The 16,618-nt window shown below is 39.7% G+C and overlaps 1 protein-coding gene across 10 annotated transcripts in view; it reads left to right on the top strand.

Annotated features, from left to right (window-relative positions):
• znf536 (zinc finger protein 536) overlaps positions 1 to 16,618 on the top strand; it is a 198,033-nt gene that overhangs the window by 142,307 nt on the left and 39,108 nt on the right. For all 10 annotated transcript variants that reach the window (XM_069709846.1, XM_069709847.1, XM_069709845.1 and 7 more), the window contains 2 exons: positions 3,827 to 3,985; positions 10,140 to 11,900. In XM_069709846.1, the coding sequence (XP_069565947.1) occupies positions 3,827 to 3,985; positions 10,140 to 11,900 (1,920 nt within the window). The remainder of the gene's footprint in view (positions 1 to 3,826; positions 3,986 to 10,139; positions 11,901 to 16,618) is intronic.

The raw sequence follows: 16,618 nt of genomic DNA, 5'->3' as shown, positions 1-16,618 counted from the left end.
AGCTGGTCTCAGATCAGATACAGCTGAATTATACATGTATTTCTCTTTTTTCCTCTCTGTGATATTCTTGTACTAGCACAGTCACAGTTCTGCGTTTGTCATGTTTTTTCCTGGGGTAGAGGCAAGAGAAGGGTTTATAGACGATAGATAAAAACTGTTTGAATGTTTCAGTTTGATGGGAAAATTTGGCAAAGAAGAAGCAGTAGTGGTGTGAATGTTTAATTAAAAGATATTCTTTAGTGATTTTATGCTCAATATGAATTATGATCGTTTGTGGGGATTAATGCCAGAAAATGAGGCTTGGCTGAAATAAAACATGTCAACTCAGCAGGCACCTCTGACGGCTGCAACAAATTTAGATAAAAGAGATGCAATAGCTTGTATATACTGATCTTTATAAAATATAAAATATGAATTCACAGCAGTGTGTTTCTCTTTACTTGTGAAATATTCACAAATCCACCTCTGCCAGTCATAGAAAAAAAAACATATCTGAAAAACACATTCATCTTCTTTTGTTTTAAGTGCACTTTTTGTTAATTGTTTTAATCTAAATAATATTTAGTTAAGGCAATAATACACCATTTATTAGCCATTTGTTCCTGTCTTTCTTGGTGTCCTAACGGATGACCTATTACCACTTTTTTCTTTCAATGCAAAATTGTAAGAATTCTTATAATTTGTCAACATTTTTATCAAAATATCCATATTATAGTTCAAGTACAAAAATATGTGGTCATCCTAATTGAAAAAAATACTGTAGGCAAAGTGAAAGAGTAATAATCACTGGCTTTTACAGGCTTGTATATTGCAAGTCAAAGGCTCACCTGTGACAATGACTTTAATGTTGTGTCTCCTCCAGCAAATCTTTGCATAAAAAAATGGAAGCTGGGGAACGAAAATCAATACTCAGAGGATACTTACAGCTGGGTGTCAACACTCGATTCGAGACTCTCTCCCCACATCACACACCCCACTGTGAACGATGATGCCTAATATACAGTGTGACCTTCAAAATGTCATAAATGTGTTGTGCAATAAAGTGTCAATATTTGTGGTTATAAGGAGCAGGATGACTTTTACAGTAATTGGAACAGCCGCATTAAAGCTACGGATCAGTCAACTGATTAAAGACATGCATGCTGGACACTCAGCTAGTGCTCTGGAATGACGTGCATTCGCTCACGCGTGCGTGTGCATACACTCACATCACATGCCTACACACACACGAGACGAGCGAGGAAGCACGGCCAAAGTTCTGTTTTACCTTTCTTTGTAGTGTGTACTATGTGTGAGTGTCTGGAAATGTGTGAAGCCCATTTATTATTGAAGGGCTGTTATATGCCAAGAGAGCACACTCTCATCCTCTCAGTAGTGTGTCTTCCTCTTACAGGAGCACTATTAACCCTGACACACAAGGACATGTCTGACTGTGTGTGTGTGACAGAGAGAGGGAGAGAGAGAGAGAGAGGGAGAGAGAGAGAGAGAGAGAGAGAGAGAGAGAGAGAGAGAGAGAGAGAGAGAGAGAGAGAGAGAGAGAGAGAGAGAGAGATGCATAGCTCGTGTACGGTATGTTTTTCTGTTTGGTCTGGTGTTTGTCCTGCTTCTAATCTGTGTTTTGGATTTTTTAATTTTAGCCCCATCTGGGGTGGGCAGGTGGGCCAGTGTCTGTTACACGAAGTTGTGAATCCTTGCCAAAAAGGGATCTGTACAGTAGACCACTCAAAATATGTTTATGAGGAGGCGACTATGGCTACAGTATGGTGCAGTCCTGGACCAAATACTGGGGGAATTGTCTTTTCTTTTTCTTTTTTTTTATATATTTACACGACATCTTCTAAATGTATTCAAATGAAAATGTTAAATAATACCTCGGGTCTGCTGTTGATATGTTCACACAGTACTGACATTATGTTGTAAATTATATCTTCACCTGCAGTATTTTACGCATATTTTGTGCTTAGCGTATTGTTAAATGTCCTTCAAAATTGTAGCTATTTTTAAGAGGATTAAAGTATATCTAATGAAACAGTATTATTTTTAACTTTACATTTCAACCCTGAGACTCTAAAATATACCTTCGAAGGTGGAAATAATGTTAAAATGAAAGATTTGAACCAAAATTTACAGTTTACATCTGCTTTCTTAACCTGTCTACCTGGGCCTTTCTCCTCAGTAGTACAGTGCACAGAATTAAACCATACAGTTGTGAAGCCCAAGTAGAAGCAGCTAGTATTTAGTATCCGTGTATTGTCACCGACTTACATTTAGGTTGCCTTTCAGTTTCAGTTGTGATAAATAGACTTCAGCCTGATAGCCGCATTGCTGGATGGAGTTGTGTGTTTAGTGTCAGTGTGGAAGAGGACTTGCTGACTTGGGTCTTTCCATTCTGTAAACCTTATTTGACTCCCCCAACAGAGGAGCGTGGAATGGGGTGGGGAGTGACAGAAAAGAAAAGATTAGGCTACTGTTAAAAATGTTGCTTATTGTGCGCCGCGGTCGCTCGATTTTGATTCTTTTTCTTTCTTTCTGGCCCCCTCCCCTTCACCCTGTACACATACCAAATCATGTGCCAGATTAGAAATTGAATAACATTTTTAACTGTATTTGTGCTTCTTTGGGTCACATGCATACTGACATGCTGAATATTGAATAAAAGTTCAATATCAATATTGCTCACAATGTTCAGGAATTCTTGCACTAGCGAATTTTTTTTGCCTAAACCACAATACATATTGGCTGTATAAATCTTGACATTGATAAATAAATAAAATAGAAAAAGAACCACAATAAAAGAAAGAAGTAAAGACAATTTTACTTTGCTACGGAATCTGCAAATCTGTCATGACAGTTCTATGCTGTGTGGGATGATGTTGAACCTCCTGCACAGTGACATCCATCAAATTCTACTGAAACTAGTACAGATATTTTTAATTTTGAAGCTTCACGATACAAGACATATCAAGCATCTGTTGTATGCTCTTTTTTGTTCTGTGTTTTTTAAGTTAACTGCGTTTCTCAGTCCTTTAAATGCTACACATCACAGGCTCTTAACCATCAGTACAACAAGGCCACTATGTACAATCTGATGATGACACCCTCACCTCAGATTATGCTGCTGTCAACACATTCCCAGGTTGTCGTCACTCATCTTTAGATTCATATTTGGGAGGTGATTGTGTTGATAACAGACTGCTGTTGCACTAAACTGTGCATCATCATTTTTGGCATGCGGAGGAAGTGGCGGAGGGCTGGGTCAAAACTGTTATCACCCTATCATATCTCTGACAGCTACCTGTCAAAATCAGGTCACACGAAGAGATGCAAGGATATCCTGCAATGCTGACAAAGCCAAATCTCTCTCCCTCTCTTTTCTTTCTTTCTTTCTGTCTGTCTTATTTTGCATTGTTAATTTCACTGCGATCCAGCATATGCTTAATAGGAATGATGATGATAGCGAGGATAAAAAAAAGAAAAACAGGAGGAGAAAGGGAGGGGCGGTGGTGGTGTTGAGGGTGTGTGTGCTTGAGTTAAGGGGGGTGTATCTCAGAACCATGGTGTTTCTAAAGAAACTGAAAAGCTTATGAACCGTCAGCGTTCTGTCAGGGAGGAAAATAGCATGGCCCGTGAACGCGTTTGATGTGTTTGACTTTGTATGGCGTTCGCACATTTGAGCAAGGGAAATGAGGGACAATGAGAGACAGACAGCAGACAAAGAAAAAAAAAATGTGTTGTGTTGTGATGTGTGGAGGGCTGGTTTGAAATGGCACTCAACACACCTTCCATTTGTCTCTCCCTCCTTGTGGTGTCTCTGTGTGTGCTCCAGATGTTGGGGAGGACATGGGGAAGGCAGCGGGGAGCATTCCGCCGCCTCTGTCCCAGCATCGCGAGCGGTGTCTAGGCTCGTCCTCCAAGGATTGCCCCTACTGTGGCAAGTCTTTCCGCACCTCCCATCATCTGAAAGTCCATCTGCGGATACACACAGGTCAGTACATCAACTCTCACTTTCCTGGCTGAGTAAAGGCATAAACTGCATTTCTTCAAAAATTAAACATTTATCACACTTCATACAAAATTTACCTCACTACTTGTACTGACATTTCTTCTGGGGTTAGAGCGACATATTTGTTTATGAACATCAGCCTCATCAAATATTGGAGTCAATATCTGTCTAATATGATGAATACAATGCTTATCAAAAGCAAGCAAGAAAGAAAGAAACAAAGAAAGAGATAAATAAAGAAACAAAGAAAGAAAAAAAAACCCGAAGAAACAAGGAAAGAAAAAAAGAAGGAAATAAAATCTACACCACAAACTACCTCCATAAAAAATTAGAGCAAAGATAGTCACAGTTTCTAAATCCCAGCATCGCATTGTCCTGAAATTAAGCAGTAACAAAAAAAACTAAAAAAAGTGATTCCAGTTCAACAGTAACACATACTGCAATTCTCACCTAAGTCACATTCTTGTTTCATCCACAAAATGTAAACTTAGATATGTTTCTAATGCAGTATTATCAGCTCTTGGATTGGAACCACATTCCCCTCAAATTGACATGAAGCCAAATTAAGGAAACTATTCACAAGTAGGAATATGTGTTTCTTGACAGTGTCCCTCATTCAGGCTCAAGGCCATTGTTATTCTGTTTTTTCCTACTCATCATTTCATTGAGCACTAATTAACACAACAAGGGTTCACTGTCCTCCAATGACATCACTCAGAGGGCAATTTCACACTCTCTAACTCTCAATAACTTTCGAGGCAAAACAAAGCCGGCCTGTCCACCATTTAGGGATATGCGTGAGATGGTGTGCCTAATAGATTTATCTTTATTTTTCAGTGAAGCGTCTAACCCTCTGAGCTGTGTACTCTTTAGCCAGGCATCTCACCAACCAGGGCTCAGGCCGTTCTGTGATAACCCATCCCCTGGTTGATGCTGGGAGGTTAAGTCTGCAGTCAGAGTAATGATGTGGACTGTGGACAGTAGCCAGTGTTCTAACCCTCTGCAAGGTATAAACGCCCCACTGACTATCCAGGTTAAAGTCACAATTAGACTATGCAGAGGACACCTTACAACAAGGACACCTGGTTTTAGTCCCCACCTCTATGTTCAGCTCTTGAATTGGAAAGACTAAACTCTGATATTTGAATACTTTGTCATGTAAGTGGTGGAAAACATTACTAATATTATAGGGGCAGATTATATTTGTTGTCTTTAAACCTATGATTTTATTGATGACTTTAGATGTTTGGTCAATAAATAACTCTGTTATCAGACAAGAATGGTAATATTGAGCAATTCTACATATCCCTGCATTATGTTAAGGACGTGTCATGGTTATGAAAAGTAAATATGGTTGAATTATGGTTCCGGTTGGGCAACACACCACCCTGACTTCCATGCCTTTACTTTCCACGTCGCTGCATTTAGGAAAAAAAACCCAACGTTTTGTAATGTTGTCCTTTGGAGTGGAATGTGGATGTGAGCCTATCTAAACGAGCTCCTGCATACTTTTACACATGTGGGAAGAAAAAAAAACAAAAAACTTTGATGCATCCCCAACATGTGGCCTTTAAATCATTCCTATAACCTAATCATACCAGCTCCACTGTGACATCCTGATTACATCCACAAGATGACTTTTACAGCAGCTGAAGATCCTCTCTGTGCTTTGGTGACAACGCAGAGAAATTCACAGATGACAGCCGTGCTCTACTTCCTCTAATGTAATGTGAGTGATACAATGGAGTTGCTTACCAAGCCAGTGGAAGCAGCATTGTGCAACGCAACACAGAGATTAATGAGCGACTAACACCAGCTTGAAAGGAATGAAGTGAATTTAAATTTCTCCAAAAGTTAAAGAGCTAATGTTACAGTATTAATTTCCTCTTGAACAGTGAGAGTGAAAATATCCATTAGCAAAATTAACCACAGTTTTCTAGGTAGCTAACATTGTGCGGCTGTGGCACTACAGTGTGGGGCCAGAGCTAATGAACACACTGCAGAGGGTGATATTTCATTATACAAATTAATGCTCACATTTTAATGGGAAAGTCATATAATGAATCTAGGCTTCAGTGACAGCAATTAGAGGCCCAGATTGTCCCCTTCTGGACAAGGCACTATTTAGCAGTAAGCAGCTGTGTGTAAAAAATAAAAAGGTCCTCGCTCTTGACAATAGCCACACATAACTTCAGGCAGGGCCACATAAGCAATAAGAGTCCCCGCTCACCTTTAAATGAGGAGAGGGGGAGACAAAGAGAAAAAGGAGAGGCAGGACTTGCCCGTGTCACTTAACCTTAACCTAACCTTGTAATCAGGATGAATCAGGAGGGACCCGTGATCTCCCTCTCCATTCCTCTCACTCCTTTGGGCCTCTCTTTTTCCTTTTCTTTCTATCTTTGAGTACCTTCCCTCCTGATAAATTATTTTCAGTACATTTTTGATTTTCTTTCTCCGTTAACTATCTCTAATGTACCATATCTTCAATACTGTAACAGTACAATATGTTTGTCTTTTGGTGTACATTTAATATCCAAAGCTCCCTTGAGCATAAACTATGTATTCACCCTATGATTTTCCCCTTTCAATTGAACTGCTAATTCTGACAGTTTTAGCAGCATTGTCGGGTCACCACTAACTTCATACTTAAAAGATGAAGGTGGATATATTATGTATCGTCTTATTGTATCAATTCCCATAAAAATAACAAAACCAACAATGCATTGAATCTTCTAACAAGCATTAAAACCTGATGTATCTTACTTATTTACCAACACATCATTGAGTTAAACTACTGCACTGGATGACACAGGCACTGTCAGGTGTTTTGATTCAATTTCAGATACAATATCTCCAGATACATCTTGGTGCTTTTTTTCTGTAAATCCTAAAGAACCAAACATGTATCCACAGCTAAAAAATAATCACCAACAAATGTACTATTTACTCATTTGAGTAATATCTAACAAAACTACAGTGCCCAGCTATTTTAGGAAATATTTTTCACTATACATTTGTCAATTGTTTTTAAAGGTTTACATGTTTTTCCTGCTCCTGCTGACTGATTAGATAGATGTGTTTGGGCTGTCAAACATAACAGTACTAGGCATTGTCAAATCACCACTGTCCACTAACTTAAGCAGATATATTGTAATTAAAACCGCTTCTTCTGTTATTCAGCCTCTTAAACATCCCAGCCAGTGCTTTAATAAAAAAAAAAAAAAAACATTTTTCCATCCCTCCTGCCAAATGGAAATTCACCCTCCAATATGGCATATCTATTAAGCCACTTTAATTGCCCTTCTGTCCAGGTTTGGGGTATTTATCTTTACATGTTTCTATGGTGCTGTCACAACTCACACAAAGCCAGATGAAATCCCTACATGCAACAAGAAGTGCAAACATACTGTGGAAGATCTCAGTGCAGCTATCAGCAGAAGGATGATTTATAGCCACCTAGGTGTCACTTAAATGTTTATGTGCTCTAGTTTTTTTTTTTAAGTCAATGCTCAAAAGGTCACATTGGTGCATTTCTTATTCATCTATCATTCCCCTTTGTCAGGGTCAAAATGTCCCAAGTAATTCAACAACGTGAGGACAGACAACAGCAAAAAGTTTACCATTCTATTTTTAACTCCCATATAGCAATTTCCTGGTTTTGTGGCGGTAGTGATCTGTCATGTGGCTGGGAGGTTGTGCTGTTTCATATCAATTAAAAGTGGATTAACGGGTACATAATGACCTTTAGCAGTAAATTGTGTGTAATGTTGCAAGGCAGGATACAGTATATTCCCCAGATGTCACACCAGGCCCCTGACGTATGATGGAGCAGATGTCTTAGCCAGTCCAAATGGCCCTCTAAGACACAAACACACACTCACATATACACACAGGCTCAGGCTGACACGCATGCATAAACATGGGTTTAAACACATTCCAAATGGTGCACACAGACGTACATAAACAAAAGGAGATGCAGAAATGCATGTGTCTCCTGTCTCACTTGTTCCAGATATTTAAATACTTAATTTTAATGGAAAACTGGCATAAACTGATCACTCTCTGAGGGCATTTGTTTTTGTTTCCAGTTGGACTTACTCCGTAAACATCAAAGGACAGTGTAAAACATGCAATCATATGTACTTTTTTTTCCATTTTAGATATGTGGCTGGTGCATTTATCTTTATTTTCCCACATGAACATTAATAACCTCTTATAAAGAAAGAAAGGAAAGAGGATGAAAAAAAATATCACATCAGTCTAATTTCTGTCTAATTTGGCTCCTAGAATATCATTTTGTCCAGTTAGAGGAATTGAGAATGATAATTTGCATCAGGGACGTTTCCTTATTAAATCAGCACTGAGCCTCTGTTCGGCAGCTCACAGGAGAAGCACTTATTGGGTTAAAAGCTCATCTCGTATGGTTTATTTTAAATATACTCTTCACACATATATGGTTCACAGCCACTCTGTTGTAAGGGAAAAGATATCAAATCACTGTCTTTCTGTCTGTAGTCGGGGTTATCTGTATCTCTGCATGATCTCGTTCTCTTTTTTTTGTTTGTCTCTTATTCTTTCTCTGTGCTCTCCTCAGCATTTCCACCTTCAATTTTCTTTTGTATAGCCTCCTATTCTTTTCTCTCCTGTATCAATATTCTATTGAGTTGGTGTTTGTGGCCCTTTATTTGAGAACTCTGCAGTAGGTCTGCGGATCGCGGAGTCTTTTTCTGGAATGGTGCCCTCTAAATAATGATAAATTACTTGAGCAGTATGCCATTTGCTAATTATATCCATGATTTACTACACAGCCCGACTTAAATCATTCAAACCAGCCTTGCGTAACAATGCCTTTTTTTTGCCTTTATAAAATGGTTTCCATGTGTATAATCTAAACATTTCACTGGCATACTGTATATATAGAATGTGCATACAAAACACTACAATCATCTGATCCCCTTTTATTTCTTTTTCCACCGATCCACCTTTCTTTTCACACAGTTGTTGTTATCCCTCTAACAGAAATTCCACTCTGGGAACTTTTTATATGTATATATTAAAAGAAAGAAAGAAAAAAAAAACCAAGCTTAGCATTTTTCCTCCCTGTTCATTGTTTAATGAATCCAAATCTGGCTCAGACTCCAAGCCTATTATAATTGCTAGCAGGATGTGTTCTATTTCAACATAAGTATCATTCCAATGGAAGATCCACTTCTGGCAGAATAATGCTGGTGTTATACTATTATCAAGCATATTCATGAATATGGATGTGCAGCATAAATAAACATATGTGAATGTTACACAACAGATTCACTCCTCTTTTACCATAATATACTGTAAATCACTTTGATCTGTGTGTCCTGTAGTGAATCATATTGTTCTTTATCATAGGGCTTCACTGCAACAAACATATGGTTCACATATGTCGCCTGCATATTTCCTTGTTTTTTGTTTCCTTTTTCTTATATTTGCATTGTAGCGTATCATCTATATTTTGCTCTCGGTTCACAGCAGTGTGGCAGTGATCAGGGTGATATTACATCGTGGCTGATCTATGGTTCGCAAGATAAACTGCAAATAGGGAATGTCAGAGAAACTGCACTCTCATCGCCAAGCCACTGGCCTGACAGCAAACAAGGCCAGAACAGAGGCACGATGACACCACTGCAGGCACACACATATTCTTGCACAGATACACAGTAACACGCACCGACACCAGCCGCACCCTCAGCCCCATGCAAACACTGATAGCATCGAGACATTTTTGTTGTCAGTAAAAAATATTATCTCTTGTAGTGGACTGAATGCACCATATTGTGAAATGTTTGTATGGTGTTGATGTGCGTGATGGCTCACTTGGCGGTGCAGGATCGACCCATATTCAGATGTCTAGTCCACATCCAGACTCCCGTCCCAGTACACACACATGCACGCATCAAGTGGAGCTGAGCTGCTGACTGGAAGAAAAAAGACAATGATTTGTTGGTTGAAGCCACAATCTTGTACATTATCATTGCAGTTCATTTAATTTTGTGTTCTATATTTTTCTTCCTAAAATGCACCTTCCTCCAGTATGAAGGGTAATTACTCACTGATTTCCTTGTATTTCCCTTTGTATTTCTCTTTCATGGCTTATCAGGAGAGAAACCCTACCGTTGTCCACATTGTGACTATGCTGGCACCCAGTCTGCCAGTCTGAAGTACCACCTGGAGCGCCACCATCGCGAACGTCAGAATGGCACCACTACATCAGGCCAATCCTCCGGCCACACACCGTCTTCTGACCATAAAGAAGATCACAGCAAGACAGGAGGTGGCATCTTTGCCCGACCAGATGTCCTCCGTAATGTTTTCAAGGGAATGCCTCCCAACCTGGACTTCAGGGCAGGTCCGTTGCTGCCACATCAGTGGGCGTCAGGTGGCATGCTGTCTTCGCATGAACGTGAGCGAGAGCGTGATCGTGGGGACCGCCGTTTTGACTCCGCCTCCTCAGCTGAGAACATGAAGACTGCTGATGGCCCATCCTCCATGGTCTCAACGGCAGCTGATAGTGCTGCCAGCTTCTCCGATCTTAGCAGGGCCTACCAAAGCATGATGGGAAATGGAGTCCACTTTCAAGGTTCTCTACAAGCCTTCATGGACAGCTTTGTCCTCAGCTCCATGAAGAAAGATACTAAGGACAACCAGAGTCCAGTTCAGCTCCAGGCCCAGCGCTACCACGATAACGGGGAGCCCAAAGCCAAGCGAGCGAACTCCAGTGACCAGGACAGAGAGGATAAGGCTGAAGCTAAACAGAACTCAGCACCTGGCAAACCTGGGTCCCAGTATGAACCACTTGATCTGTCTGTATCAGTCCGGCCTGAGTCTGCAACTGGATCTCTTCCCGGCTCTTCGGTCACTATCCACGATAATGTGGCGTGGCATGGCTGCCTCTTCTGCTCCTTCTCTACTTCCTCATTGGAGCTCATGGCTCTGCACCTCCAGGCCAACCATTTGGGTAAGACCCAGCTGCAGCGGTCTGATACAGGCAAAGAGCTTCATAGAGAAGGTTCTCCCACCACCTCCACCATTCACTCCTCCAACACCAAGACCTCTGGTGTGGCCCTCGACAGAGATGGAGAGAAAAGCCAGGGAGGCTGGAACAACCACATCGACCAGCCGTACAACCCATTCCAGAGTGACTTCTACAGGAGGTTTGGTGGCCTGTATGATGGATCCCAAAGGGCCAATCAGGCCCTTCAGGGGTATATAGCCCAAGCAGAGCCAGGTCTGGACCTACCTAGCCAGGCCTTTGGAGGAGCATCTTCAGCTGGGGATGACCAGATTGGTGAGAGGGGCTCTTGTGGAGAGACTGAAGAGGACCATGCTGGATCAGATGATGAGGTTGCAAAGACTGGCGTACAGTGTAATAGTGAGACACCCTCAACCACCCCCAAGAGACAACAGCAACATAATCACTCTGATGAAGAGGAAGATGAGGGAGGGATGGCTGAAGAAGAAGATGAAAAAGATGAAGATGGACAAATGGACATGGAGAGAGAGGAAGGAGGAAGTCCAGCTTTAGACCACGTCCAGACCCACTCCAAACCGCTCCAAGACAACTCCTCTCAGCCCCCAAGGAGCGGAGCTGGTTTGACATCCTCCATCATGACGCCACTTTCTATGATTCCCCAACCTCAGAACCAAACTTTGCAGCTAGAGAAGCAGTGGCAGCAGGGCCTGGGCCTCCTGCCTCCTGGAGGTCCTCCAGGACTGTTGAAGGCTGAGCAACAGACCCACCTAGAGCAGCAAATGAACATGCTGTCTGTCCTCAGAGCCTACAGCAACGACAACATCCCCGCATTCAACGGCCTGGGAGGTGGAGCAGGAGGAGGGGGCATGAAGAGGTCAGATGCACCTGGTGAGTGTGTTTAACCCTTTACTGGCAGTGAAACTGCTGTAAAGCACACACACACACACACACACACACACACACACACACACACACACACACACACACACACACACACACACACACACACACACACACACACACACACACACACACACACACACACACACACACAGTCCCACACAACTACATCAGTAGAAAACTAAACACAAATTCAATTTTCCCACCAGTGCACACACATAAATACTAAACACACAAGACAAACACATATACATTTTTGCCTGACACCCACAAAGGAATCTTAGACACTCGCTAAATGTCTCGAGATTGGCTCTGAAGTGATTTCAGCCTCACTTCAAGCAAGTTTAGAAGCTATCAGCCTGGCGACTAGCAACAGATTAATCTTTATTACACGTTTATATTACTGGGAGTGCAGTGCCTCCGTCCCGCTCCACAGCATGGGGGGAATAACCCTGGATGAGTCAGAGCAGGACCTCAGCTCCCCGTGCCATCTCCTCCACATGTCTCTTAACTATCTTAGCTCTCATAAAGCTGGCTCCCAAAAGCCCATTACTTTATAAGACTCGTCGATCTATGACCCTGTGAAAAATGAACTGTCAACTTTCATGATTCTGCTAAGGTTATAGCCACTCCTTGAGAATGAAGAAGGAAGTCTTTTTTTCTCTCTCTCTCTCTCTATTTTACAATGCTCTTTTGCTGTTTAGGGGTGGTTGCTAGTTTCTAAGTGTCTCCATAGGAAGAAAATAAAACCCAGTATTGGTGTTAAGCTTTGAAACACTACAGACACAAGGGAATACAGAAAAGAGACAGATTACTTAGCTCTGGTGGAGTTACTAAGAGCCTATAAGTGACAAATTCATTCAGATTGAAAATTGAATGAGTTATATATTGATAATATTGAAAACAAAAACAAATATTTTGCTATATTTGGAGGACAAAAGGAAGTAACATTGGAGAATTCAGATCTCATCTTTAAAATAATACTGAATCTTTTGTTAATGAAGCAATGCAGCTATTTATTTCATCTGACATTTTCATCTGACAAAATATTATGCATTGTCATTGAACCGGGCTCCAGATATCTTAATATTGTAAAGGAAGTTCAACCACACTATATTGATATATACTGTAAATATATATGTGTACATTTCATTAATTAGAGAAATGCTGTTGTGCGAGAATACCCTATATTGTTTACTCCGAAATCTTGTAAAAGCAAGCTATGTAATGTGGGTAGTTGCCTTTGCAACTAGGAATGCTTGACCTTTACAGATAAGACTTTCTCTGTGGAACAAAGACCTTTCTTACATTTCCTAGTCTGACTCAGGCACTCATTGTAATTAGAAAACAAGTGATTATGTATGCAACTTCCTGACAGGATGACACTGTAGATAGCATCGGGAAATATAAAAGATTATAGCAAACTTGAGTAAAGTCAAGACATGCTGTGGTGTATTTGAATGGGAGCGTGTGAACTGTTGTAGTAAGTGTGACATTACTTCAGGTTTCGATGCCACACCCCACTTCCACTGTGTATTGTTCCAATGATATATATGTATATTTACATATATATACATATATGTATATATACATATACATATATGTTTATGTATTCAAATATGTGTGGTAAAGTGCAAGTTTAATTAGACTATGATCCGCAATGGTATTTTGGAAGGACAACGTTATATTGGTGTGGGGTGTTATTATTACCACATGCTATGGACAAAGACATGCACGTAAACTGAAAGTGAGGCTGTTGGTTCCTTATAAATATGAATGTGAGGGCATTTTTATGTTAGCTTTAATTCTGTGATGGCATGTATGATGAAGGCCTGCTGTAAACGTCATTTGTTAAGTGTTACTAATATTTAACACTTTACTAAATAACACCTATTATGGTTCCCCCTGCAACAACATTGGTATTTACTCTGTCTCTACTATTATAACAATCACCATTACTATTACTATTACTACTACTTATACCATACCTGACACCTGAAATGATTACTTTTAACAAAGAGGCTATTATTGCTATTGTTATTGTTCATCCTAATATCCTACTACTTTCATTACTATACTACTGCATTTATACAATTACTTAAGATTTCTACCACTTCTTAATCTAAGACTAGAAGTTTGCTGATCTCGTGACCATACAAATAAAAACATTGAATTTGAAGTAACAGTCCTACAGTACATCCTTGTAAGAATTTTTTTTGTAAAGATGTAAGCATATATTTAATGTTGTAGGAGGCCAAAGTGAAGCCCTGTACTCTGTTCTTTTTTAACATTTTTATTTAAGAAGGCCTTATATATTTATCAAGTCATAATATATTTTTTTGATGTAAAGGTTTTAATCTGCCAGACTAAAATAGCAAAACCAGTGGTCAAATAAATGTTGTAGAGTACAGAGTATGTTTGTTAATGTATAAAGAAGCATAAAATAGAAATACTAAAGTTCATTACTAGAGTAGATTTCTCTTTTTTAGATACTGCTGTCAATGCCGCACTATTTTGACTGTTCATGTCTATTAGGCCACAATACTAGAGTTGTGAGACTGGATCAGAAATAATAGGCGCACTTGTTTCATAGTAAAACACACCATTACAGTCCTGCTTTAGGTGTCCACTTGTAAACCCCTTGTGTTGGGGCCTCCCATTGCTTTAAGAGCAAGAGTCACACATTCCACTGTAATTTGGCAGGTGGAGAAGGTGGGCGTACCAAAGACATCCGTAAAACTCAATTCAGACCTGGTAAAATGTGATTATCTGGAGTGGGTTTGCATTAGGTTTGTATGCAAATACAGCATAAATCATTAATATCGAAATTTTTCCGTGAATCTGTGGGAGCTGTTGCAGGGCACGCACGTCTGGAGTGGCCGTCTCTTCATTAGTATGCCTGGAGGAGGGGAAAAGGGCTACAATGCACATGAATGTACTTGCACTCTGACATTTAACAGATACAGACATATAAGTATCGCCACACGCATATTCTAATGTCAGTAGTCTTAAACCACACCTACCTAAACTGGCACAGGAATTTGATTTATCAATAAATATCATTAACAGCAGCAGTGGCCCTGAGGTCTCTGTAATCAGACAAGGTTTCTGGTTACTGAGGTACAGTACACTGTGTAAAGATTGATATGAACCCACACCATTTGCCATACTGTAGATGTGCTTAACACAATCAATACTTGGCTGCAGTGGAGACTTATCTATAGCTATGCATTATCAAACATGAAGTATTACATTATTCAAACAGTGCTGTACATGCTATGACTGCTTGCGAACATTGCTCCACATATCGTATTACTTACATTACCTCAACCCCCTTGTTCATTTAATATATTAAATATGGGCAAGGACTTTAGACAGTTGAGATTGACAAGTTGGAGAGGAAGTGTTGATGGGAGTGCTGGACTTGGATGAGTGTGTTGAGCATTTCAGAGAAGAAAATGGCAGAGCTCATAGCTGAGCACCCCTTACAATTTGAGAAGTAGGCTACAAAAAAAAAAGAGTTAGTGGATAGGCAAGAGACAGAAGAGAGGAAAATGGTGTATATTCTCAATCAGACCCATCTCTTCCAATTTACAAGTACTATCACTTTGTGTTTTATATTTCTGTCCCTCAGTGCTGGGGTTTGTTTGTGTTGGTTACTGATAAAATCACCTCCTGCACACACATTAGATGGCACTAAAAAAAAAAAAAAAATACTGTATATATATTATTGGTAATGTGGACACTTAGTAAAGACAGTTTGTCAATAACACACTGAGCTGTCTTCAACACAAGCATTATAAGCAAGACCTGAGATAATTTAAGTTGGGCTTTATTTAAAAAAAAAAAATTAAAAAAAAGAAGCCATATCTCTTACTTCTTTTGTGACTTTTTGCCACAACGGTTAATGAAATCTGTCATAAATATCAGGTTTTCCAAAAACATTGGCTTCGTTGAAATGAAGTGCAGTTGAGGTACAATCTTTTTTATTCAAATGAAAAGGTGACCACATTTAATTCTTACCCATTTCCCTGACTAAATTGCTAGCTAGTTACCGTGACAAAGGGTTGTGGTTTGATAGCAATTTATCAAATCTGAAGCATATCAACTCATCAAATTGGAGTCCACTAGAATCCTTTATCACATGTAATTTTTCAAATTTATCTTTTGGCATTTACATATACAGTAAGTTATGATTAACTACAACTCAAAGATTCAGTTTAAATCAGTGATCACGCGTTAGTTTAGCCAAAAGTACTACTTTTAGTGGTCGCTACTGAATTCATCCATATTAACATTAATTACGTTTGCCTATTTCCTTTTCACAACCAGTAGGTACAACCTGAAAATGAAATCAACAGTAAAAGATATGAAATCATTATTGCTGATTGATGTTTGTTGTTCATACTCAGTGAAGTAACATAATTAACATACGGACTGAATTTTTTTTTTTTTTTTTTTACAAACTGCTGGATCCAAACAATGGAGGTTGTAATTCAGAAGTTTAAAGTTAAAGGCACCACAGCCACCTTTCACATAAAGTAATTGTTGTGGACGTTCAGGGAAATACTATTTATTTAGAACTAACTCCTGAGATGTACTAAAAAAGGTAACACTGCAGAACAATGTTAGAACGTTGATGATTTTTTTTAAACCAAAGGGGAAAAAAAGTCACTTTAACAACATAATACTTTCCACAATATACT

The sequence above is a fragment of the Brachyistius frenatus genome, unplaced genomic scaffold (assembly GCF_029030835.1).
Source record: "Brachyistius frenatus isolate BFR_SWC_R1_liver_20210118 unplaced genomic scaffold, ASM2903083v1 Contig_86, whole genome shotgun sequence".
In the NCBI taxonomy this organism is placed as follows: Eukaryota; Metazoa; Chordata; class Actinopteri; family Embiotocidae; genus Brachyistius; species Brachyistius frenatus.
The sequence above is the reverse complement of the archived record's forward strand: the minus strand, read 5'-3'. Positions and strand labels throughout refer to the sequence as shown.